Source organism: Lineus longissimus, chromosome 1 (assembly GCF_910592395.1).
Source record: "Lineus longissimus chromosome 1, tnLinLong1.2, whole genome shotgun sequence".
Taxonomy (NCBI): domain Eukaryota; kingdom Metazoa; phylum Nemertea; class Pilidiophora; order Heteronemertea; family Lineidae; genus Lineus; species Lineus longissimus.
Window position 1 is genome coordinate 27,960,373 of NC_088308.1, and position 26,641 is coordinate 27,987,013.

Genomic DNA, 26,641 nt, shown 5'->3' on the forward strand with positions numbered 1-26,641 from the left:
CTTGGCTTTTGTGGTATTTTCAAACGAGTCTACGTGACGTAACATGATTGTTGAAATTTATAACCAGTAGTATTCACACATGGCAAAACATTTTTAATTCAAGTTCAAGTTTGTTAACTCCCTATATATTATTTCCTAGCTCATCCCATTGTTTAGCCCGATAATCCCGCTAATTAGCATTCAGGGGCCTATGCCTGGAGAAGGCTAGCGCCATCGATCGATGCTTGCGCTATCTAAAGTTTCCAAAGTGAATGCATGAGGACAATCCATTTGTGTCGTATATCACTGGAAACGCCCGATTCCCCTGATTCTGCAGGATGTTAAATCGGGCATTTTATTTCTTTAAATAAATCATAAGCGTCGCATTTGCTCCTAGCTCTGTTCACCATCCCAAATGGCAATATTGCCAATTGGGCCGGACAATCACAACAAACCCCAAATGTTATACATTTCGTCCTGAATAATTCTAAGACAAAGAAAACGTCCCCTTCTTCTCGATTTACGTACTTTACTTTAAAAAAAATCAGTTTTAACACTACTGCACAAATATAGAGTGGTCTTAAAGTTCCATTTGGATAGAGATTTGACGGACTGATTTGGAAATTCATTCCAACCATGCAACTGTTTCAGAAATGAGAAAAAGCTCCTGGGTGTCATGACATGCATGGTGTGTCTTGCCTCTGCATTTTTGTGCTCAGGCATGTCAGAGGGTTTTAAACTTTCATATCATTGAAGAAATAATTCATTCCAATCCACAAGTATATCAATCACATCATTTATTTAAAAATCGTCTGCTAGGACATACAGGACAACGTCGGTGGAGGCAGTTGTGACATTTCAATTTTCATTGCATAGAGATTTGACGGACTGATTTGGAAATTCATTCCAACCATGCAACTGTTTCAGAAATGAGAAAAAGCTCCTGGGTGTCATGACATGCATGGTGTGTCTTGCCTCTGCATTTTTGTACTCAGGCATGTCAGAGGGTTTTCAACTTTCATATCATTGAAGAAATAATTCATTCCAATCCACAAGTATATCAATCACATCATTTATTTAAAAATCGTCTGCTAGGACATACAGGACAACGTAGTTGGAGGCAGTTGTGACATTTCAATTTTCATTGCATAGAGATTTGACGGACTGATTTGGAAATTCATTCCAACCATGCAACTGTTTCAGAAATGAGAAAAAGCTCCTGGGTGTCATGACATGCATTCAATTATTATTTCACCACAAAGAGCTGCTTCTGTCAGCAGATATGAGACAGCTACCGGGGCGGGGACTCATACTTCTTTATGGGGCCTTATTGTTCAGCGTCTTCAAGGAATTCAATTTTTAGAGTCCAATGGGGGTGGGGGTGGGGTGGGGTGGGGGTGGGGGGGGGGGCTTCCCCCCAATGTACTGACTAAAACCTGTCACTTTGAGAGAACGGGGAGGGGGTTTGGGGGACTCATCCCCCAATGTACTGGCTATATATGTCAGAGGTTTGGGGGGGGCTCCCCCATGTCAAACAGTTGTGTGAGTTCACTAGAGATTGCTCTTTACATATTATAAGGATCCTTCAGGTGTTGGATTATGCCTCTTCTGCCCTCGGCTGGAGAAGAAGTGGGTAATGGGTCTTGCAAAGATGCCACAGAGGACGCTTCCGGCAAAAGTGGAAATCAACGAATGAAAACGTCGCTAACAACGTTCCACCACACAATTGTCGGATTATGTTAGGAATCGGAATCGAAAATGTATTCAAAAATCATATCTTTTATTTGAACGCGAGGGTAATACAGCGATTCATTTATTGAGCTTAATATCCGGAACCTAGTAAGTGTGGTAGGTAAACTACCGATGTTTAATTTTGTCTACAAAGGGAGAAAAACGTGTGTTCGATAATGGGCAATGTAGGCCTAGGCAGTGTGTCATCGTGTGCTGTAAACTCGACCAGCAGCCGTTCCAGCCTTCACGGCCAGATTATTGTTATTATTATTGCTAGTCGTCCCTCATGGGCTGTTCTTGCCCGTCCCGCCCTTGCACTGATGCAACAGACCTTCACTGATTTAAAATCTACTTTTTATCACTTTTCAGGATTTATATTCACTTGTCTGCTTTACTGGTAAATCAGCCTCCATAAACCATGTCGGATTCCAAGCCACCATCAGACACAACACCTACTCCCAATCTTCCTCGTGGTTTGATTGGAAGAAGAGGAGGACCTGCTGGAAAAGGAGCAAGGTCAGTCATTTTTCAACTGAGTGGTGAGGTGTATATTATCAGAAACATTAGGATGTATGCAGTGTTCCTTCCCACGCTTGCATTGAGTGTATACCAAGTAGTGTTAGAGGTTGGCGTAGGCTGAAAGAAAGCACTTCTGGTCCAACCCACCTAAATTCTGCTCCTTCATACTGTATCAGAATGAGGAATTTTATGACACTGTGCCCATCGCCTTCTGTGGATTTCAATTAGACTGAGAAGGACTGGGTGAAAAGTTAAACATTTTTGATCATTTAGGTCTATAACTTACATTCATAAGCTTTTGGTCTTTCAGGTTGCCATCAATAAGAACGCCAAGAGATCTCACCCTTGGTGGAATCCCCAAGAAAACTTTTACGCCTAATATTCCAGCCAGGAGAGAAAAGAAAGAGGAGTAAGTTCATCCTTCTTTTTGGCGCAATTCTGAGGAAAGATTGTACTCATAGTGATATGATAGGCAAACTGTTTGACAGCATCTTATCGCAGTAAGTCCAATCCCCACCTTTTTAAGAGGCAGTCATGGAGATTATAGAGCTCCTTTAAGGGCCTTTGTAATCTTGGAGGCTTGTATGTCAAGATGAATGACTGCAGCTTCAGTTGTCACTTTTTTGTCACTAATCCAGAAATCATGATACATGTATCAGGTGATATGTTATAAATGTAATTTTCTCTTTATTCCTCATTTGAATCAAGGGTCCAACCTGAGACTAGTTCAGAGCGCAAACCGAGAGATGGGCGTGGCAATGATAAGGGGAAGCGAGAAAGAGGTCGTGGGCGAGGGCGTGGGCGCGGGCGAGGCCAACCAGAAACAATACAGTCACATTCTATATTTGAAGAAGGTCCCACCCAGCGGTCACAGTCTCGCGTCTCAGGCATGGGTAAGTTCAAACATTGGACTTTGAATATTTTCTTAATCATGAATATATTTAGCACAATACAACATGTAATGTTTTTTTTACGTTTGATTTGATAGGCATGGAATACATGAATATTAGGATTTACCATGGGAGTTACTGTCTTAACTTTTCTTTATCTTATTCATTACTTAGACTTTGAATACTCTGGAGGAAGCGGAGCTGGTAGAGGGGGTGGTGGTCGGGGAGGACGAGGCGGAGGAGGTGGAGGAGGAGGTCGTGCAGGAAAGGCAGCTGCCGGCATGAGTGGCATCAAGCGAGAGGGCGGTGATGATGTCTTGGATACGCTACTTCGAGATGATGTAAGTGTACTTCTAGTGGGGTGGTGATGTAGTTATCATAGGCAGTAGGCTCCAGTGTCTTGGCGATTTTGAAGTTTCATTTTTTCTGCTGCTGTTGTTCTGCCTCATTACTAATAACAGTATAGTAACAGTATAGTAACAGTAACAGTATATCCCTGATCACCACCAAGTATAATGATGTAGGTTAGCCAAGTTTTACCCAAATGAATTTGTTCTCGCTCGGCAAGTCAATAAAATCTTCAGATGTTCATTTCGTGTCTTTCCTAATTACAAATTTATTGATGGATTACACGTATTATAATCTCACTCATTTGTTATCGCTGAGTTGTCTTCTCTTAGTTTATAGAATTTGGTAGTACGGGTGATGATGGAGAGTTAATGCCTATCAAGCTTCCACTCTCCAAGTTGTGTGATGGTGAGGTGAAGTTAGAGAAGGCAGTCAAAGAGGAGCCAGGTGAGTTGGTAACAAATGAAAGTGTGGACAGGCTCTTCACAACAGACCATCACCTTTTAGACGAAGTTAAAAGACAAAGTTTGAAAATATGCTATGTTGGCCTACTTATTTTGTTAAAACATGTCATTTGTACTGATGAGCTGCAAGTGCATATTGAGATCTTACATAGTTACAACGATGGAAATGTTCCATTTCTGAATTGCTCTCCTTGATAATTACAAGGTCCCTCTAGATCTCTACGCTTTCTATCAAACTGATATATAAACTCCTATTAACATGCTGTTTCAGTCCTCAAAGAAGAACCTACCGACTCGGTTGATTTGATTGAAACAGAGCATAAAAAGATCGATCCCACACCAATGGTTCAGGCAATGAAAGTGGAATCAATGTCTCCAGAAGAACTCTTCATCAATAAGCAGAAGTGTGAGAGAGGCGAGTTATTGTTCGTCCAGCTGCCTGACTGTTTACCTGGAGTCCCAGCTTCTTACGGGAAGGAAGAGGAGACGGGAAAGAAACAAGATAAAAAAGATGATGATTCAGCAAAAGAAACATTTTCATTGTCCAAGTTCAGTGAGGGTTACGTTGGTAAATTACTGATTCATAAATCAGGCAAGACGAAACTGGTGCTTGGCAATGTCTCTCTGGATGTCAGTGTTGGGACACCCTGTAGTTTTCTTCAGGTAAGACATTCCATACATAGTCTCCATCTGATTTCCTGCTCCATTCTTGATTGGAACTGCTACATGCTTATTGTTGTTGTCTTAATAAGAAAGATATGGAATGAAATAGATTGGAGGTTGTACTGTGTAAGATGTTACAGATGGCTGTTGCCTTGTAAATACAATCACAAAGTAATAACTGATTGTTGATATCCAATGACCGCGTCAAGAATCACGTACTTAAACTCACCCCCTCTTTTGTAGGATCTGGTGTCGGTCAAGATTAACGAAGAAGCTACAGAGGGTGACATGACTGTGCTAGGACACATCCGACATCGCGTCATCTGCTTGCCAGACTTTGAAACGTTATTACGCCTCTCAGCCGACCCTGCAAGATGAGGGTGAGATTAAATCACATCAGACATTGCTTGGTAAAAGATATGTTGACTGTGTGAGATCAATCTTGTGTTGAACATACATGTACATGTATGAGTGAATCACTTTAGTTGGTAGAGGGTGTACATTTTTATCTACTGATCTGGTGTAATCGTTGACTACTGTGGCATCAGGACTATGCAGTGCAGGTCCATCGAAACATGTAGGATTTGCAGTAAATGAGACTTCCCTTGGGTTGTTTCATTAGGAGGTACAGTAGATATCAAATTGTCCAAAATGAAGTTACATTGTTGAGTTTGAAGCATCTGAAGGTTTCCTTTGTTATACCCATTGCCAAGAATGAATACGTCTTGATGATTTCTATCTTAAACAAAACAGACAGAAATAAAGCAACTAAAGAATGTATGTGTTAGTGTCTTGTTTTTCGTCGCTGAGTGATTGAAAAAACAATAACAGGACAGCATCAGGACCCTTTCCAATGGCTTGAGCCCTTCAATGTGCTATTGTAGTAGACCTGCACAACACACATGTATACTTGTGTCAAACTATGATACATGTGCATGTACTCAGTACAGGAAGACATCATTGGGTCCACCCTGAAGTACTACTTCAAGTGTTTGACACAGTGCAACTGGTATTGCAAACATGAGAGATGACCAACTAATAACCCAAATATGTACTTGACACATCTTCAAGTACTCCTTTGGCGGTACCTGACACAAGACAACTGGTTGAGTTGCCTTGGTACAAAACAATTGGTCTTGCCAATTTGGAAAGGACCAAAATTGTCTCGAGAGACAGGTGAAATCACAATATCTACATGTGCCTGAGAACTCTAGTACTACTACAGTGCTATTTGGGTAGTACCTGATCAAGAACAACTACATGTAGTTGTGGAGTAATGGATATCTGGTTGTATCCACCACAAGACAACTTGTCGGCTAACAACTGAGCTAATCACAACACCCAACAAGCCAAATACTCAAACATCCTTTTTTTCGGTGACAGAGGATGAAAGGGGACATACAATATACATGTATGCTGGCTTGTGTATCCAATGGTCGTGAGTTAGGACACCCACTTGCCTATATCTTATCCAATCCAAGGCAATATGAGTGTGTTACCACTTCTAATGGGGCCATTGTTGATCCAAGTACATGTACATGTAATTCTAATGAGGCTATTGTCTGGATTAGGAACCAACAAGCAAGATCATCGCAATGAAGATGTTTATAAATGAAGAGACAGACTGTTGACTTGGAACACTTAGAAATATTTTATTCAGAACTATAGTTTGTTTGTTCACAATGCTACATGAATTTCACATCTTTAAAGAATGGAAATCAACTACACCTGTGAAAAAAAATAAATTCAGGAATACGAAAATGAGTGAAAATTATATGTGCAGTTGCAATAATGTGTTAAAATGTCTTTTACAAAAATAAATATTCACAAAGTGTTAATATCACATCATTTACATATCACATCAACAAAGAAATACCAAGATATATACATGTGGACAAAGATATCGCAGTGAGTGTTTTAAAGTAAGATCTGCCTCCCCGACAGATTATGAAAGTCAAGTGTCCGAAGTGACCTATCTGACGACTACAAAGACTTGCTAGTGTTAATGAAGAACAACACTACATCGAAGGATAGAACTGATGAGGAATTGACTTCAGAAACAGTGTACATGTATACAGGACAGATATACATACTACTATACAACGTTTAGAGCTCATTGATTCAATGCTAAATGTAACACAGCCTCCAGGACAGTGACCGATATACATGTATATATACAATGTATGTCAGAAAAGCAACCCAGTCCTCTCGACTAAACAACTACAATGTATACCGAGATCAAGCACTACAATTTATCTAACAAAAGCACCAATCATACACTTTGGTAACAATATCATTTTATACTTTCAACAGTTAGCGGATGTACATGAAAGGCTGGGAGGTGACTGACATGATTCCCATTTGCCAGCGCTACCTTTATTGGTCATTGTGCTCTCGTCAAGGCATCATATCATCTCTTTGAACCTCAGTAACTTGACATTCATGTAGATGTCCACAAGCAGCTTGGACAGCGGTTATTTACCCGACCACAGACAGACACGATGACAGTGTTGGAATCTTGCAAGAAGAAGCTCTGCCTGACAACCAAAATCATCAATTGTTTGCTTCTCCCCCTCGATATATACTAATTTACTCTGTTTGCTATAATTTTGTGTGGTTACGTTACATGCTCATGGGCAATAAATCTATCTAAAGATGAAGAAACATGAGCCAAGAAGGCGCTGACATCACAGTGGCCCAGCAGGTAAATGAATCTTTCTTGAAAACTGCATAGACAAAAATGACAGAACGTCCAAAACTCACTGATTCCCAATTCGACAGAACCTACCAAAAGGTCTGCCACCAGCATTTTGAACCCATACAGAGAAACAAGAGGCCCAAGGGCCTGGCGCTCAGCTGAAATATATGAACATGGAAAGTACCCGATAGATCTCTTTCAACCTCAGTTTTGTCAATATATCAGGCAAACATACCAAAGTAAAAAGACTTTTAAATGGTGACAAATATGCCACTTATTAGTCAAATCTAAGTGCCTGAGCCAGGCTGACCTTGAAAAGTAGGTCAAATAGAAAGCCCATGTGATATCATGTAAAGGAGACTTATTGTACACCAACCATAAAATTCATGTCACTCTGGATACAGCAAAGGCTTTAAAATAGAAAAAAAAAACCAAGATGGCCGCCCACCAAATTATTCAAAAAAGTAAAGAAAATGTATTTACAAGTGAAAAAAGTAAAAATTAAAAAAAAAAAAAATTGACCCGAAGTGGGATTGGAACCCACAACCTTCAGAGTCATACAAGAGCGGGAAATTCAAATCAAGCTTAAACTAGGTCAACACAGATTTTGGCTCAGTAACGCCAACTGGTAGTATCAATCAAAACTATTCTTAGTAGTTTCAAGACCTACATGTATGCGGTCCTTTTCAACTTTATTTCAAGCTTCTATCTGCTTGAATAAAGCGCCAAAAAATTGTTTTGTGATTTAGTCTTTTTGCCCCCTGGTGGCCAAACTGTTAATCCTGCCGGACCCACACTTGGTCTATTCAGGAGTCCTGAAGGGTATAAATGGCTTATAGGGAAAATCTATCGCCTATCCGCCATAGTTTTGAAACGTGCCTGTTTAACGGACAGACAGACAGACAGACAGACAGACAGACAGACAGACAGACAGACGGACATTCATTCTACCATTTACTCATATGAATAGCTCAGCTTGTCAGCTGAGCTAAAAATTAACCGGCATGTAGTGATGAAAACTTTCCTTTTTTTAGATATACACTGCAAAACTTCTCAAATGCCCATAAAATGTCCAGTTTAAGAAAGGAAGCATAATGACATATTTATGTACAGCAAGACTTCGAAATAACAATAAGTCATGTTCGCTTATGTAACATTATAAAGTGACCCGCACATTATTGTAAAGCAAGCATTCATCTGCTTGTTATGAAGTTGACAACAAAAATAAGAGACATTAACAATGGCATAAAAGATAATAAGATTATACAAGACTGCACAGAACGGAATCAACAAATTCAAACATAGTTGCCAAAAGATCAACCAGAACATTTCAGCCATGCCATGATTCCCCATCCAGAGATAAACTATCGCATATCGCATATGTCATTCTGGACATTTCTTCTGACCAGTTCAAACTAGTACTACATGTATGTCATCCTGAAGTGAAGGTTGTCAAAAAGGTGCTTCATGCCACGACACCCGCTTAGAGACAAACACCAGAGTCTTTTTATAGGTCCTCACGCTGTCACTGGTAGATCAATGATGTTGGGATCCTCGTCCAGAATCAGCTGGTTCTTTGCAAAGTTGAGAAAGACTTGTTCTAGGGTTGACTGACTGAAGCTGTACTCTTCTATACTCATTCGACTTTTACCTGGAATAGCAAAATGAGAACATTTGACACATAAATGCATAATGTATATCATCAGAACCCCACGGTCACTTTTATACAGTTTTAGATCAGAACCTAATTTTGTCCCACTGGATTTGAGTTTTCAGATAAACCTGCAAATCTTTGGATAAAGTGCCACTTACAATTTGAAATCATGACAAGAAAGCAACAACACTCCTGACAGTTCTGGTTCAAGATTACCTACCATCTTCTAAAGCTGCAAAAACCTTGGCCAAAGATTGTATATCATCCTTCAATATCTTATACGTGACCATGTTACCAAATCCCTCCACCAGGACAGCATGTGGGAAATGTTCTATCACGAAGTCATGAAGTTGTCCCTTCAGCTCCTCAAGTCTAGTTGGTATGCTGGCATTGACTTTCAACGCCAGGATGTAACCACTGCCATACTTCCCTTTCAAATGCTGAGTGGAACCAATACACCTGTAATGCAAAGTAGGGGTAATGTAGGCCTGTTGTAAGTTTGGATTCAAGTTGGGAATAGGCATACATGTCATTCAAAACAAGATCAACCTTACAAGAGGTTATGATAGAGGACAGGGCAATCAGCCTTCCAAGGAACTGGTCGTAACGAGTGGCGTATTACCATCCGTAGTGACTCTCCCAGTCCCCTTGCCAGCCTGATAGGCTGTACTTACTGTAGAAGGCCATTGACCATGATGCCAACTCTGGAGCAGAGCACATCGGCTTCATCCATATAATGTGTGGTCAAGATGGCTCCCTTCTCACTACCTGCAAACATTCCACTGATCGTGTTCCTGAAAGAGGAAACATGAGAAGTTGGAAAGAGTCTGACAGCTTAGCTTTGGAAGAGATACATTGTACATGTACCTTAACAAGTGCAATTCTCAGTGCAGCAATACGACAGCTGTGGAACCATAAGGCCACTTGGAACACAGAGGGAGTTCCAAAAGGAATATGGTGCGGTATAGTGTGTAGGCCAACAGTCATGTCAACGGTAATAAAGAGTGCAAATACACATGAGAGTGTCCCAGTGTACTACTGAGATGCTGCCAAAGAATCTGAAACTTACCAGAGGAATCGTTTTGACTTTGGGTCCATGCCAGTAGATGGTTCATCCAGAAGGACTACCTGTGGATTGCCTAGCATACTCAATATGTAGCACAGCTGGAACAACAAGGGTCAGAGTTAAGTTCAACATAACTGATTACAGTATAAATTCCAAATTCTACAGAAATCGATATGCATATGATTACTTCTGTTCAGATTAATAGTTTTACACAACTCTATTCTTACTATTTTGGTTCAACCCAACTCTCACCAGCTATATTCACACTTGAACACCCTACCTTCCTTTTCGTTCCACCAGAAAGAGACTTTGCTACCTTCTTGGAGTGGTCCTCCAGTTTGAGGGACTCAAGAAAGCTAGAAATTACAATATAGATTGGTACAATGACAGCATCATCACAGTGTTTTAAATCGCCACAGAGGTTCAAAGGAAATACATTCTGACAAGAAGCATTTCTAAGGAGTCTAATAATTCTGTTGCTTCTGAAGTTTCTCATTAAAACATTTAAATTTTCTTCTCGATATTCTACGATCAAGTCAACCACAATATTTTGAAAATGATACAACAGGATTGTGGATACTTACAATTTCGTTAGGGTTGCAATGTTCTCATTAGGAACCCCCCTGATTGCAGCATAGCATTTGATATGTTCTTCAAGGGTGACATCCTCCCAGAGAGGGTCGTGCTGAGGACAGTAACCCAGAGCTTCATACGCTTCTGATAGGCTGGATCGAATGTCATGTCCTCCAACACACACCTGGAGAGAGAAAACAACACATCAGAACTCTCCACAGATACATGCATCTCTCCACTAGAGTTTTCTCTACCACAAATAGAACTGTCCCTCAATCTTCACAGTATCCACTGGCAATCAGTTGCTGCTATATGATCAGAGCTAGAAGAGTCACTTATCAAGTGAACTTCTAGCTTTTCCAGCACAATATGTCGAAACCTTCCTCAAGGAGCTTGCCTGACAAAGCAGAGAAGTGAAGGACAGATTATCAATAGCCAAGCCTAACTTCTTTTGAATACAATCATATCTTGCACCTACCCTGCCTTTGTCCGGTGCCGTCTCTGCCAGTATCGTATTCAGTGTGGTTGTTTTACCGGCTCCGTTCGGTCCCAGTAAACCAAATACCTCTCCCTCCTCGACTGCGAATGAGACATTCCGTACAGCTGGAGTCTTCGCTGCCACCCAGTTGCCGCAGCAAGAACAGAAGCCTGCTTTGCGCTTCTTGTAGGTCTTCCTCAAGTTTCTCAGTATGATGGGAGGCTGGAAAACAACATGAATGACCAATCAATAAAGCTCTGGGTGAACAGCGCAACATGTTTTGACAAGGATACTGACTGGGAAGAGCAACTACAGCAGACAGCATCAACTGTCACTTGGCCTAGATGTCTATAAGCTGCCAAAGGGGGGAGCATGGTAAGAGGTGTAAGTAGGTGATGTGTGCAGGAAGTGTCGCCTGTATTCCCGGGCCTGTGTTGAGAAGAGCTCTCAACTCCTTGGAACGGAGTCATTTCAAATTCAAGGTAATATAAGTTCTAATAACAGGAAAATGAACATTGCACTGCCCTCACCTTCTCTTCACCATCAGGAAGTATACTGTCAACTTTCTGGCGCTCATTGCTAACATCAGCATCCTCTGATTGTGGAATATCAGGGTTTTCAAGAGGTCTTAGAGCCTTCTTGGTCTTGATGCAGGGGAAGACATCCATGAGAGAGACACCGGTACTGTATACATCCAGGACCACCAGGAGGATGAAGAACACGAAGAACTGGACGATACCCTGGAGCAGGAAGACAAATACTCAGCTTTGAAGGAAAAACATGAAGGACGTTACACAGACCGAGGTCTGATGCTGTCTCACTCACTCACCATGTTCACACAAATGTCATGTTGGAGACTATCAAAGATCCAATACACTGCATGAACTGGCCTAACCTTTGAGAAGTTGATGCTGAGCAGAACTGTTTTTGAACCCGTGACTCTGGGATTGTCAGATGTTGAACAATTTTACCACGACACCATGACTCAATAGCAAAAGCAAGTATACTTACAGCAATGAAGACAACCAAAATGTTGTTTTCCCACTTGAGGTATTCCCCGAGAGGCACGTTTGGGGCCTCGTTGCCAGCCCCAAGCTCGGCATTGCGGTGAACAGCTGCCAGGAATGTCTGTCAAACAAAAACCTCTAAAAGGTCAGAAGATGGAGCTACGATTGGTCAATTATCGTCTGTCATGCGCACATTCTTGGGCTGGTTATTGACGGCAGTTTCAAACAAGGTGTCATGTCTGTTCAGTCATCCCGAGTGCTGTTTTCATTTTATAACCCTGCTCACCTAAAGCCTAGGATATCTCATCTGTCCAGGCATAGGTACTCAGGCACACAGAGAACCTATTTTCAGTCACAGTGGAATAAGCCATGCTTCTTAAAGACATACAACCAGCACTCACCAGTTCCAGAAAGACCAGACCTCCATAGAGAGCATACGGTGGGTCAATGAAACACAAGATGATATGAACTGTGGTGGCACCGGCTTCAGTCAGAACCAACGTCATGACCAAGAAGAAGGGAATCACGGCACACTGAAAATACAAACAAAATCATCCCTTTTAAAAGCAAATCAAACACACCCTAAGCCAAGGCAACCTCTGGACCACTACTGGCATGCCCCCACGGCCGGGTTTCACACAATCTAATAAATTTTGTGGAGGTTTCATGTACAACAATTGAACTGTCTCATCAAGTGAATGCAAAGATCTTTACTGCTTTCTTTTAAGGTCTGCTCCTTCCGGCCACATCTGTTAGCAGACATCAGAGAAAGCAAGGACATCCCTCTTCATATGAGTTGGGGTTTAGAGATCGAGCCTACACAGACACCGTGCAGGGTGTGGGTAAATGAAGCCTTTTTTCACAATCACCCATACTCACCACAAGGAAGAGATTGGAAACCACTGTAAGAGCTGTTTCATGCCTCTTGAACGGGAATGATAGGATGTATGCGAGTAACGTCAAAGTAGGCATGTAGATGATATAGAGTAGCACCAAACAAATCATAGCTCCTGGCGATTTTAGGGAATCCGCCTGAAACATAGATGAATTGTTATGTTATATAAACATGTACAGAATTGTTTTGCAAGATATCATTAGTAAGCCGAATTTAGTGGGACAGCTAATGATATCCTGTAAAGATTGAAATATGGACACTTCCATGCAAGTATCAAGAACTAAACCAATCTGATTCGGCCCTTCCAACTCACCGTCCCAAGACTCGGACACACTGCTCACCTTGTTTTTAAACAAAGCAACAAACCTGGATGAAATGAAGGAAGAGGGAACTACAGAAGGGAGAGTTATGCTGAAACAACAAAGCCAATAGTCACAACATCGGACACGACTGTCATAACCCTGTAGTATTTGAACAACCATCTTGGCTCTGTCACTCTGACATGTGAAATCTTACCTGTATAATGAGAGCAATAGCGATTGTCAATAGAGCACAAACACAGAACTGTGAGAGATGGGTGAGGAAGTAGGTCAACCAGTAGGTACCCAGTCTTACTCCGGAGATCCTCAGCTGACTTCTTGCCTTCGTCTGAAAAGACCAAAAACATGATAATTGTCACCACCTTATTCCTACCAGACCATGATGACACGCATGTGTTTCACCGATGATGTCCTTGTCAATGGTCAGCATTGACACTTAGATGCAACTGATGCAGGCAAGTGGGTCCACATCATGAAGTATACCTGTGTCTTCTCCATAAATAGATCAAGGCCTAATCACTTTGCTGACTAGCTAACTTACCACTCTGTCCTGTGCAACCTCCCCAGTGAATCCAGGGGGTATTATGACCATCGCCATCCCCCACAATAGCACCGTCATCAGTGTGCCACCACGATACCGGTATGTCCTCACAGTCCGTAAGTCTGGCCACATCATCGCTGAGGTCTCTATCTTCCACGATGATTCATTGGTAACTAGTTGATAGATGGCATTGCTGACAATTGCAATCATGGTTGGCAGAGAGTGGACCATAGTATCATTGTAGAGTCCTGTGTAGTTCATGTAGAAGCCCTGAAATACACATATCTGCCTTACAGGAGCGACTTTACCCATTTGTCAGAACACACTGGTATTGTCCATTCTTATAACCATGCTATCAATAGACATAGAAATTGAACCTGTATTTTGGTTAAAGAATCAACAGGAATGAATTAGAAACAGTAGCAACAAGCAACTTACATCAACTTCTCCCTTGAAGTCCCAGACCGAGAGTCCGATATGATGAGGAGCAATGCTGGAGAAGTTAGCATCATTGTCAACCATTTTGATCCCAAGGCTTTGATTCCTAATTCCTGTCACAATACCGTCAATGTTTCTTCCCGTGAAGTTTTGATACATGAGGGGTGGCAGCGACCGGTCGCGAGGGTTCTTGACATACACGTGCGGCTCAATATGATGCACCAAGTCACTTGCTGGGTCTGCTGTCTTGATGAATTTAGGAAACACTGCACCGAGCAAGATAAAAAACACCGGCAACAAGATACGGTAGAATATATTCTTCTTATTTCGCCACATCTGTAAGCCACGGAGCCGCCCGAGTGCATAGAGTCGGTCAAATTGAGAGTTTGTCTTGTCTTCATCAAACTTAGGCATAGTGGGTCTTTTCCCCATCGGTTTCATCTCAATCCCACCCCATTTATCACCGATAACCGCAGGATTCGACTCCAGTAGATTCTGATTTTCAGAGTGTTTGTCTGTAAATTTCACTTCTGGCCGTACACGATGCACATCAATGATGATGTCCTTCAGGTGTGATGTGCCGTCTTCTGGATGATCTGTCATCTCTTCTGCTTCCTCTGTGAAAGATGGAGAAGGCCAAGTCAATACATGGCACAGGGACACACAATATAACAAGCAATAAAACTCTATGCTGCAGGCAGTCACTGCCAAAAGAATGACCCCTGTGCTACTCCACTGATCAGGGTCTGTCTGAATCTGAATGCACAAAGACAACAAATGTCATCCCAATAGGTCTAATCAACACCATTCTGTCATCTTTAGTGCTACACTTAAACTGGGCCTGGAAGGACAATTAGGCAATCCGAGAAGGATCCGGCGAGTCCACCACAACCCTAAGAAACAGTTGGGTTTCCAAAGTTCTTGTGCAGTGTGTCATGTTCTCTGCACTTACCTAACTTCATGAAGACTTCCTCCAGGGAGGTCATTGAGACACCGTAGCTCTGTATTCCTAATGTCGTGGAGAAATCTACCTGATCATTCCCAACAGACGACTCGAACTTGGAAAATAAACCTGAAAGTTGTAACTTTCATTAAATCACTCCACTGTTGTTTATCTTAAATGGAAATGTTTTCGGACACAGAAAGACGTTAAGAACTCAAGATAGGAAGATGTTTTGTTTTTACAGATGATTAGTCTGCTAGCGATTAGATATCCCATCTTTGACAGAGGACAGTGGCTTTAATTGATCACCATCAGTGTTTGTAAATAAATCCCACATTGGAGGTTTTAGTTCTTTAGGCTATTACTGATAGCTGACACCGAGAGAAGCAATGTACTCTTAATACCTGCGAAGCTTCCAACATCATGAAATGGCAGCGTAAACATCAATTCTTGTCCAAATCGCCTGACAAACTTGGCTCTCTCAACATGAGACGAGACTTCTTCAGTGATTCGGCTGACGTTGGCATCATTGTCTATCACCATGCTGGAACAGGAGCAGGAAAGATCAGTGAATGCTGTGAGCCCTTTGTTGTACTACGGCCTACGCCTATAACGCATGGATAACTAGACGGTATGCTTCCCAGCTGTCTTATGTGACAAAAAAGAATACCAACATGGTCCTAATTTCTTAAATGTGCATAACATCAATAAAGCTGCATCTTTGGACATCCATCAACTCTGACATCCCACAAGCACTCCAACTCAAACTACCAGAACTTTATAATGACTCATAAGCCTTCTACACTGACTGTGATTGTCTCCACTTACGTGAGATGATAACCAATTCCAAATCGGTTCTTGAGAAAGAGAGATGAGCCACAACATTTCAGCTTGCCTTTACTGATGAATGCTTTCCTGTCTGAAAACACCAGAACACAATAAATTGAAATACATTGAGATATACAAAGAAGACATGAAAGATATTATGATGAGACTCGAATACTACAGAATCTAAACAATGCCTGTGGATTAGTAACCAGTTTTGAACTATACAGTGATAACTGCTCAATCCTCGATGCACCATCATCTAACAGTGCATGTTGATGTACATCATTTAACTACAACAGCCCAGTAGAGGCTGAATATAAATCACCATCAAGCATCAACTTTTCCCCCTCTCCACACGCACATCCTTTAATGTTTGCCTTCCAAAACATCAAAAGCGGACAAGAATAACAAAATAAGAATTGAAAAGCATACATTTACAACAAAAGTTTGAGCTAAAACATAAAGTTATAAACAGCTATTGATAACAGAAATCTCTAACAGAAAAGTCGAATAGGCATGCAATAAACAAATAACAAAATCTAAACGCAGGAAGATTCCAAACCTGCGAGAAGGTCAGCTTCGTCCATGAAGTGTGTCGTCATGACGATGACACGATCCTTCTTGAATGATTTGAGGAGAGACCACAGGTGGCGCCGGGAGGAAGGATCTAAGCCAGCGGATGGTTCATCCAAGAATACCACCTGTGTGTCAGAGAAAACAATGGCGTTGCTAGCTGAAAGTTACATTTTCAATCAGCTCTGTCCATAAGCCAAGCTTGAGCTCATTCAAACTGCCTCCATCAAGAACTGTGGGCAGCTACTCGGGAGAAATTTGTGATGAATAATTTGCCAAGCTGGAAAAACAAACCTCTCATGCATTGTAACTGATAACGTCTTTCCGTCTCACCAATATCTTCTCTTAAATCCACTAAATGACATCTGTGGTACCTACCTTAGGGTCTCCAATCAAAGCAATCGCAACAGACAGCTTGCGTTTCTGTCCACCACTCAGGTCTTTGGCAAACGCGTCTGCTTTATCGCCAAGCCCAACATCATCCAGAGCATTTAGAACCTGAATTGAGAAATGATTCCAGTCAACAACAACATTCAAAGCTAAGACAAAGAAAGGTTGAGTGAGCACTCTGCAAAAGATCTTATCAACTGTCAATGCACACCTATTTTAAGGGTTCCGCAGACACTAGCCATCATTACGACATGGCATAATTATAAAGCAGGTCACTCGATTTCAGTTGTAATTCAATTATTGCTTGGGCACCCACCTTTTCTTTGATATCCTTGGCAAGTACCCCCTTGATGCTGGCATACACCTCCAAATGCTCCACACAGCTGAGTGAATCAAACAGACAGTTCTCCTGCGGACACATCCCAATCATGCTCCTCATTAATGCGACCTCGTTTGGGTCGGATACATCCTAAAATGAACATGCAGTGATAACTGAGGGGTGTTACACTGTGCCACAATCACTGGTAACAATGCAGATTACTAGCCAAAAGACTACTTAGCAGAGGAGGAGGTGACTGTTGGATGCTGTCTTCGAAGCTTGCCCCAGAATACATGATTGTATGTAACAGTTACAAGGAACCTCATTTACATCTCAACTAGACGCCATGGCAATTGGACCAAATGAATTACCCAAGGTCACAGGGCGGTAGCACGCAATTATCACCAAAATGAGTGATTCTGTCTTGAGCACGATAGGTACTCACATATCCATAGACCGTGGCTGACCCGGAGGAAGGATGCATGACGCCTGTTAACATGTTGACCAGAGTTGTCTTACCAGCTCCGTTATGACCCAGGAGACATGTGATCTGTCCCTCGTAGATGTCAAGGCTAAGATCTAAAAGAGAAACATAGTGACATGACATGACCTTGACTGGTGGCTTTACCATGGCTGCAACCTCAATATCGTCTGTCTTTGCTGTCAAGTATTGAGATAAAAGACATAGACAATGCACTTACATCAAAATGACAGTTTTCTGCTGAGAAATGGTGGTATGTTAGATGATGAGGGGAGGGAGGGGGGGCGAAACAGGGGAGCTACTTACTGTCGACCGCTATCGTTTTCTTGAACTTCTTTGAGGCACTAAAAATTCTGAAATAGGAAAATGCTTTCTTACATGAAGTTGGGAAAATAAAGCACTATACTCCCTTATACTGTGGACCACAGAGTACATGACAAGTGCTCTACCATTAGCAAAACGCCTGAACATTTATTCTCCATCTGGTCCAACCAGGTCACATCAATTCACCGATTTGGCAAATTCATCTTGCAGCAGCTTGGAATACAACACCTTGCATTGCAAGGTCCATTATCACTGTTCATTTCACATCAATCACCCATAAATTACCTGACCATCTCCTTCCCCTTCAACTCTGGTGAGACATCCTCAACATCACTCCTTGGGTTGTGGACAACTGCTGCCGTGCTTGAGCCATGAGCATTCGTCACCAGATGATCACTCTCCATGTTGTCATGAGGCTTCTTACGAGGCATCCAGTAGTTCTTGGAGAAACAGAAGAAGGCAGATTGGCGAGGTCCAAACTCTCCTGTAAACACAAACAGCCATCATGCTATCAGCAGTGTATGACCGGTCATACGCTGCCAATGCTATGGTCTCCAAAAGATTTTCAAGGTTTCTAAATAAGGGACTGTGTCAGTATCGAATAGACTGTTACTTACCAGGCACGATTCTCTCAAGATACCAGGCGATGAGAGCATACAGGAAGCAATCGATGATAAGCATGACCAGGGACCCATAGACAGGGAACTCCCCGACTGTGATTGTGTTGTAGTGCAAGCCTCCATGGGTTACCTCAAGAAGCTGTGCCTGAAACAAGCAAATGGTTATTTCAAAAATAACAAAATAGTTGGTTACACTGCAGCTACAAAGATGTGCCTTAAACTGTGAGAAATATACCAACGAGGTTTGTACTGATCATCACAGTTACCTGCCATATGATATAAAGAGAGGCAAACTATGAACATTTGACCAAGTCTTACCTTGTCCACTGCTAAGCCTAGGGCTATTGGTGAGAGAAGACACAAGACCCACTGCCAAGCAATCGATATGCTGGTCTCAGGAATCCCCGTTAGGCCTGTTGTACTAGTGATGTTGATCTGAAAATTGAATGTTGTTATCTATATTCACCAAGAAAGTGGCTTGTTGGGCTATAACTGTTTGGACTGGTCCATATCATCGAACGAACAAATTGTTAAAAGTGTCCAGTTTGTGCAGTCTTCATGTGCAGTCTTCATTACTGGAGGTCGAGTCGCTCTTCAAGGGTAGGCTTACGACAGTCAGATGGACATCATATCTTCGATGCTGTCTTTATCTACACTGTTAGGACACAGTCCATACTCGATCAAAGACAGCCATCATCAAAGCCATCCTAAGCGTTCTAGTATACTCACTGGCAAATAAAGCAATCCAACTAGAAGTGTTGCCATTGTGCCGACCGTGCCAGCTACATTGGCCTTCTTGAAGAGCGGCATCATGGCGAAGGCCAAGTGCATGATGGTGATACCGTAGAATAAGAGGAGGAAGAAGAGGATAATCCCATCACACTTGGGGAGGATACCCGTCACCTTGATGATGACAGTACACACTAGCGTAACTATGGTGACGATGACGCCATAGATTATGCTCCAGGAGAACCTGCAAATGGCACATATCACGACTTAAGTTTTGTTTCCTCAATACATAGCCCTTGACCCATAACTTATCATTGAACTTCATGACATAACATAACTTTTCTCATCTGTGTTGCCTCTAAAGCTCAAATTCATGTCACTATAGCCCAGTAAAACATTCCGGTACGATTAACACAGGGCAGTTGCACATTACTCCTTGCATGGCTTTTTGAACCAGCCTTTGCATAGGCACCAGACTTACCTCAATCCTCTATATCAGGTTTCATTCAAAGGACAAACTGTGATCAAGCACTCACCAGTATGCTGCGTCAAGAGTTCCCATAATCCTCATGGTCTCGCGTATCTTCTTCTCTTTCTCCGCCACGAGATTAACCAATAAGAAATTGATGAGCGGTGAATACGAGAAGACAAGGATGATTGCTGTCAAGCCTCTCAATGCTGCAATGCTGGGCTTGAATTGGAACTTAGGTAGTAACTGTATCGAGACTGATGGTAGTTTGAGATTCGTCACATTACCCATCACCTGAAAAAAAACTTGTTGTGAGAGATTGTTGGAGACTGTGGAACCATAGATCGTAGACCTTATGACGATGTCTTTGTGCAACTTTACCTTGCCCACCAGGTGCATGCCTAGTAGTCTCCCTCAGTACCTACCCTGGATAAGGCTGTGTTGATAAGAGTCTGAAGCTCTAGGAACCCACAGTCTCTATACTTGGCAGCTGGGCAGCCCAGGTAATTCTCCTCTCGACAATATTCTAGAAAGAAACAAGACGTTCAAGGAAAATGAACAAATAAGGGTGATGGCTTCAACTTGGCATCCAATTACCTCACGTACATTATGCAAACTAACCCACAAAGGGTCACTCTAAATGATTCGCATGGAGCATCTTTGTCTTTGATTGGGTCCACAGAAAAAAATGATTGGTGCATGCCTACCGGATGAAGCAAATTCTTCTTTAAGGGGTGGCAGTGACAAGGCTGCAGTACGTATCGTGTAGTCAATCAACGCCGGCTCCAAGTTATTGAACGTGATACCCTTCACAGTGAGTGATCTCTCTTCTGATAGGTTCATGTAATGACGGATCATCTCTTGTTCAGAACTGAACAAAATGTATGCAGGATAATTGCGTTCACTTCCACCAACGTCCTGAAGTAATTGTGAAATTTCATTTATCAAGAGCTCTCAGTCGATAAAGTGTAGTATGTAACTTGCTTTGTTAAGAGTAGCTAGTAGTATTATAATCCATGCACCCTGAAGTAGCTAGCCGGCTGAAGGCAACCTTCTTTTTAACACCCTCTCTTTAACACATCATGCATGAGGAAATTACCCACTGGGGATCTTTACTGCAAGAAATTTGCTAGGAGAGGTCAATTAGCCTTTAGTTTAGCTTCTAAGTTTAGAAGAATGCATGACTGGCCAATTTGGATGAAACTGGAGTTGATGGGTGACACACCTTGATTATTTCATCCAAGATTGCTTCGACAAGTGAGCTGTTTGGAGTCGCCAGGATTGTTGAGAGCCTCGGGAATGTCAAAGGCTCAATCTGGTTCCTCTCCTGTGGTACGGCCGGCATGATCTTTACATCCGGCCATCCGAGACGAAACAAGGCCAGCGTCAGAGTGAACATCACAGGCAGAAGGAACTCCTGAAATCATACACAGGCAAAGGTGTTACGTTAAGCATCTATTGCCACTTTCAGTTTTTTAGAGAGGCTGCCATTTTCATATTTATACACTCTTTAAAAACTTCATTTTCAGGCCAACAATTCAAAAACACCTTTCTGTGAGAACAAATGAACTAGGTGCAAATCAATACATGCAGTACGGCAGCAACGCTCCCCTTGAGACATTTCATAGAAGCGAAACGTGAACACATCACAGAGGACGTTTATTTACATATTTATTGGCAATCAACTGCACGAGAAACAACTGCGGATATTACCAGTCACTCTAGCAAATGGGACTTATTGATCGACCTGATGGAGCACAGGCAAGAGCAGGCTACTTTCCCTAACTATAACCCAGATACACCATCCAGGACTAATTCAAGGACTCGTAGCATGCCTCAATATGCCATATCGGTATAAATCGAATTTCGGGCAGACGCAAAAACAAATGAGGTGATATTGCCTACTGCGATCAATCTTTGACTTATTGATCCAACTTTGTGACTATGGATCCAGCATGCTTGCATGGTACACTTCTACAGATCTATTGGTTCTCATAGCTTGGTCCAGCATACCTGCATGGTGCACTTCAACAGATCTATTGGTTCTCATAGCTGGGTACAGCATACCTGCATGGTGCACTTCAACAGATCTATTGGATCTAATAGCTGGGTCCAGCATACCTGCATGGTGCACTTCAACAGATCTATTGGATCTAATAGCTGGGTCCAGCATACCTGCATGGTGCACTTCAACAGATCTATTGGTTCTCATGCTGGGTCCAGCATACCTGCATGGTGCACTTCAACAGATCTATTGGTTCTCATAGCTGGGTCCAGCATACCTGCATGGTGCACTTCAACAGATCTATTGGTTCTCATAGCTGGGTCCAGCATACCTGCATGGTGCACTTCAACAGATCTATTGGTTCTCATAGCTGGGTCCAGCATACCTGCATGATGCACTTCAACAGTTCTATTGGTTCTCATAGCTGGGTCCAGCATACCTGCATGGTGCACTTCAACAGATCTATTGGTTCTCATAGCTGGGTCCAGCATACCTGCATGGTACACTTCAACAGATCTATTGGTTCTCATAGCTGGGTCCAGCATACCTACATGGTACACTTCAACAGATCTATTGGTTCTCATAGCTGGGTCCAGCATACCTGCATGGTGCACTTCAACAGATCTATTGGTTCTCATAGCTGGGTTCAGCATACCTGCATGGTGCACTTCAACAGATCTATTGGTTCTCATAGCTGGGTCCAGCAAACCTGCATGGTGCACTTCAACAGATCTATTGGATCTAATAGCTGGGTCCAGCATACCTGCATGGTGCACTTCAACAGATCTATTGGTTCTCATAGCTGGGTTCAGCATACCTGCATGGTGCACTTCAACAGATCTATTGGTTCTCATAGCTGGTTCCAGCATACCTGCATGGTGCACTTCAACAGATCTATTGGTTCTCATAGCTGGGTCCAGCATACCTGCATGGTGCACTTCAACAGATCTATTGGTTCTCATAGCTGGGTCCAGCATACCTGCATGGTGCACTTCAACAGATCTATTGGATCTAATAGCTGGGTCCAGCATACCTGCATGGTGCACTTCAACAGATCTATTGGTTCTCATAGCTGGGTCCAGCATACCTGCATGGTGCACTTCAACAGATCTATTGGTTCTCATAGCTGGGTCCAGCATACCTGCATGGTGCACTTCAACAGATCTATTGGTTCTCATAGCTGGGTCCAGCATACCTGCATGGTGCACTTCAACAGATCTATTGGATCTAATAGCTGGGTCCAGCATACCTGCATGGTGCACTTCAACAGATCTATTGGTTCTCATAGCTGGGTCCAGCATACCTGCATGGTGCACTTCAACAGATCTATTGGTTCTCATAGCTGGGTCCAGCATACCTGCATGGTGCACTTCAACAGATCTATTGGTTCTCATAGCTGGGTCCAGCATACCTACATGGTGCACTTCAACAGATCTATTGGTTCTCATAGCTGGGTCCAGCATACCTACATGGTGCACTTCAACAGATCTATTGGTTCTCATAGCTGGGTCCAGCATACCTACATGGTGCACTTCAACAGATCTATTGGTTCTCATAGCTGGGTCCAGCATACCTGCATGGTGCACTTCAACATATCTATTGGTTCTCATAGCTGGGTCCAGCATACCTGCATCGGTGCACTTCAACAGATCTATTGGTTCTCATAGCTGGGTCCAGCATACCTGCATGGTGCACTTCAACAGATCTATTGGTTCTCATAGCTGGGTCAAGCATACCTACATGGTGCACTTCAACAGATCTATTGGTTCTCATAGCTGGGTCCAGCATACCTGCATGGTGGACTTCAACAGATCTATTGGATCTCACAGTTCAATTCAGCACAACCTAACCTTAGATACCCTTCTGACATGTGATGACGACATTTTTGGCACAGACAGACCAAGAAATAAGTTGAGGACCTTTTTTGACATGGGCTGAATTTCCTGCTATCAATAATGACAACTATCAAACGGATGTTATGGTATTACATCATAGAACATGAAAATAGAATCAGTTGCTAAGGAGGTATCCACCGGAACACACTATGGCTAAGTACTGGTACAAATGTCTCGAACAGGAAGAATCGGTTTACATAAATGTCACAGCCCACAGACTATCTACTTTTAAAAATTGATCTTGATATCCTGGAATGGAATCTTGGGCTAAGCAAAATCCTTTCTATAACAGTCAACCATGATATAACATGCAACATTTGTAAGCCCATGGTGCGGAGTCACACTGTCAACAGAATGTACGTACATGCCATATCTGTTTCCAATGGTTACGGCGATATTAGCAGATTTATGGTTATACTGGCATATGGCGGGTGAGCGCCTCCACTCTCAAGGGTGTAAGGCTACCATTTTCATTGAGCTGAAATATAATGTCAGTCAGCCAAAACACACATTTGGTTTCCACCCCCATTGATATTCATCATCATGATTATCAAGGTTTTCGAGGTTTTCAAAATCGAGCTTCCCCCTACCTGAACAGTCTGAGATTTTTTCCTCCTCTTCAACAAAATGTTCCTCCTGAGGAGAGCCTTTAGCTGCACCAAGAAACCTGCCTGGACCATCGTACTCGATGCTGTTACTTTAACCCAAGGAATTCTATTCAGATTCTTGTTCTGTGGGCTTTTACTAGACAATGTCTACCTGGAAATTGTAAACACAATGTAAGAATTTGGTGATAATAATTAGTCAACATCACTGATTCATTTGGCTTCAATCCTTTCTTCTATCTTCTACACTGCCATCCTTTCCATAGGGGAGGGGGGGGTCAATGGTCTACCTTTATCTGGGAGTTTGGAATAGACAAAGCCAAGATGTAGGCCATTGTCCCCAAAGCTGGAGGGGAATAGGCATTCTTGATGTTCATCATTCCCTAGGTGATGGTAGGAAAAAGGTAAATGATGTCTTATAAAGCACCAATTTTAAGTGCCCTACTCACAAGGGCCTTCACAAAAACAACTCTTCAAAGAGTCTTCAGCCCCGCTCAACCACTCTCATATACTGGTAAAGGAGGGAACTGAGAGGAATGTATGATTAAGAAACTGGCCACTCAGACCGCCCCCCCCCCCCCCCCCCCACCCCAACAAGCTCATCCTGAAACATGGACCTTTTCTGCTCAATACATCCTTGCAATAAATTGTGTTGAAGACAGTGGTGTCCCCAGTGTGGTGCACCACCTGGAAAAGACAATACCACCCCTCTTCTTCTTTTCCAGGTATTGTATAGACGCCGGACACTGCGGTATTGTATAGACTCCCCCAAGGTGAGCCTAACACTGTACATAAGGATAACCCTAGCTTGGTGCCTCGATGAGCCGCCCCCCCCCCCCCGCCCGCCCCCCCCCCCCCCTATCCACCCCTCCCCACTATGAGATGACACGTACGCGACTCTACTGGGTCAATAAATAATGTATGAAGATAAGAAAATACATTTAAAACACTAGACTTACTGTGCACATGTCATATATAGGCCAAGGCCGACGAACAATGACAAGTAGACAAGCGCTTGGTGCCTGGATGACTATAGCTAGCTTACATGATACATATGTCACACTGACAATTTGATAACAAAAAGCATTAAAATCATGAAATAACTTACACCGCCATAACATCAAAATAATAACCGTCCGTCCCCATATTCACCACAGAATATTTTCCTCCGATGCATGCAGTGGTGTTCTCTGGAGAGATGGAGGCTAGCAAATGGAAAGGGGGCATCTCAAAATTCACTAATAAAATCTAGTTCAGCTCTATAGGGTGTGGCGGGAATTGACCCGGGGAATGGACAAAAGTAAACTAGACAACGAAAATCACGATGATCCACAAAAAATTAAACGACGAATTTTCCATGGCATATGATTTATGAACGAATTATAGCGAAATTTCCCTTACGAATTGTCTTAACAACCGTCAAATGATGTTCAGTGAACACCGCCGCATGCCTGACATCGACAAGTGATGATCTTTTTTGGTGGCAATCCCGGCTCGCGTGTCTTTTCGCTCAAACACGTGTACCCTTCCACGAAGGTTCTTTATATATCAATCGAACACCCTTCTTTATAAAAAAGCACTTTGCGATGCTTGTTAAGTGGAACTAGTTCCCTTCCAGTGATTTTTGAAAATTCTGATGAACCTTCCGGGGTGTGGAGCATCGTTGTAGGTTTAAAATACATATCTTGGTCATCCTAGGATCGTGGTTACATCGGGAGTTATCATTGCAAAAGTAAGCCAAACGCAAGCTGGAGTCGATCAAGCAATAAGCACACAACTCTAGCACACGGACAAGCCATTGACATAGAACTCAAGTACACATATGGATTTATGATATGGACTTGCAGCCGAAATGATGGAATACTATTTTTAGTTACAGGCGATTCACTGGCAATTGTCTTGACTCCGCCATGTCCGATTCGGACCCGCAACACATAGGCACAGCGCATGGCGTACGCTCAGCTGCGTCAGCCCTATTGATTTAGAGGCTTGAATAAAATTAGAAGCTTTGAAATATAAGATTTTGGCCTGGTATTATTGTAATTCTCTTATATATTATACGTTTTAGGGAGAGTGACATTTTCGTCAGTTAGTGTTAAAATACCGTCACATGCCGCTCCTTCCGAATACTGACAGTGACACTAACTAAATCGAACGCACATTTTCTTACAAGAAACTTGTAAAACCTTATCGAGA

General features: G+C 42.5%; 2 protein-coding genes across 6 annotated transcripts; one reads left to right on the forward strand and one right to left on the reverse strand.

The window, feature by feature from the left end:
- Positions 1 to 1,668: 1,668 nt before the first annotated feature.
- LOC135482700 (DNA-directed RNA polymerase III subunit RPC4-like) lies at positions 1,669 to 5,370 on the forward strand. Of its 4 annotated transcripts, none has more exons than XM_064762988.1 (8): positions 1,669 to 1,831; positions 2,080 to 2,226; positions 2,540 to 2,638; positions 2,938 to 3,122; positions 3,294 to 3,460; positions 3,800 to 3,914; positions 4,203 to 4,594; positions 4,838 to 5,370. In XM_064762988.1, exons 2-8 carry the CDS (start codon positions 2,129 to 2,131, stop codon positions 4,970 to 4,972), a joined length of 1,191 nt encoding a protein of 396 aa, XP_064619058.1. In that variant the 5' UTR covers positions 1,669 to 1,831; positions 2,080 to 2,128; the 3' UTR covers positions 4,973 to 5,370. The 4 variants fall into 4 exon arrangements, with proteins under 4 accessions (XP_064619058.1, XP_064619067.1, XP_064619048.1 ...); XM_064762997.1 differs by having other exon boundaries at positions 1,669 to 1,827; XM_064762978.1 differs by having other exon boundaries at positions 1,669 to 1,818.
- Positions 5,371 to 8,149: 2,779 nt separating this feature from the next.
- LOC135495700 (cholesterol transporter ABCA5-like) lies at positions 8,150 to 25,641 on the reverse strand. Of its 2 annotated transcripts, XM_064784561.1 has the most exons (32): positions 25,554 to 25,641; positions 24,431 to 24,599; positions 21,166 to 21,357; positions 20,648 to 20,858; positions 20,366 to 20,466; positions 20,008 to 20,234; positions 19,472 to 19,715; positions 19,061 to 19,177; positions 18,740 to 18,887; positions 18,408 to 18,606; positions 18,105 to 18,151; positions 17,763 to 17,896; positions 17,315 to 17,467; positions 16,987 to 17,106; positions 16,598 to 16,736; positions 16,036 to 16,126; positions 15,612 to 15,751; positions 15,217 to 15,336; positions 14,265 to 14,881; positions 13,827 to 14,096; positions 13,482 to 13,613; positions 12,950 to 13,102; positions 12,472 to 12,603; positions 12,075 to 12,191; positions 11,594 to 11,803; positions 11,064 to 11,285; positions 10,597 to 10,769; positions 10,293 to 10,368; positions 10,016 to 10,110; positions 9,621 to 9,740; positions 9,167 to 9,405; positions 8,150 to 8,943 (listed from the first exon to the last, which is right to left on the reverse strand). In XM_064784561.1, exons 2-32 carry the CDS (start codon positions 24,518 to 24,520, stop codon positions 8,810 to 8,812), a joined length of 5,163 nt encoding a protein of 1,720 aa, XP_064640631.1. In that variant the 5' UTR covers positions 24,521 to 24,599; positions 25,554 to 25,641; the 3' UTR covers positions 8,150 to 8,809. The 2 variants fall into 2 exon arrangements, with proteins under 2 accessions (XP_064640631.1, XP_064640640.1); XM_064784570.1 differs by lacking the exons at positions 24,431 to 24,599; positions 25,554 to 25,641 and having other exon boundaries at positions 8,151 to 8,943; positions 20,648 to 20,811; positions 21,166 to 21,215.
- Positions 25,642 to 26,641: the final 1,000 nt, after the last annotated feature.

Excerpts from the sequence above, each read along its gene's own strand:
- LOC135482700 (XM_064762988.1), top strand. The coding sequence starts at position 2,129 with ATGTCGGATTCCAAGCCACCATCAGACACAACACCTACTCCCAATCTT. Across the intron at positions 2,639-2,937 it reads AGGAGAGAAAAGAAAGAGGA|GGTCCAACCTGAGACTAGTT; the intron begins GTAAGTTCATCC and ends ATTTGAATCAAG. Across the intron at positions 4,595-4,837 it reads CACCCTGTAGTTTTCTTCAG|GATCTGGTGTCGGTCAAGAT; the intron begins GTAAGACATTCC and ends CCTCTTTTGTAG.
- LOC135495700 (XM_064784561.1), bottom strand. The coding sequence starts at position 24,520 with ATGGTCCAGGCAGGTTTCTTGGTGCAGCTAAAGGCTCTCCTCAGGAGG. Across the intron at positions 14,882-15,216 it reads GGAAGTCTTCATGAAGTTAG|AGGAAGCAGAAGAGATGACA; the intron begins GTAAGTGCAGAG and ends CATCTTTCACAG. Across the intron at positions 9,406-9,620 it reads ATGGTCAATGGCCTTCTACA|GTGTATTGGTTCCACTCAGC; the intron begins GTAAGTACAGCC and ends TTTGCATTACAG.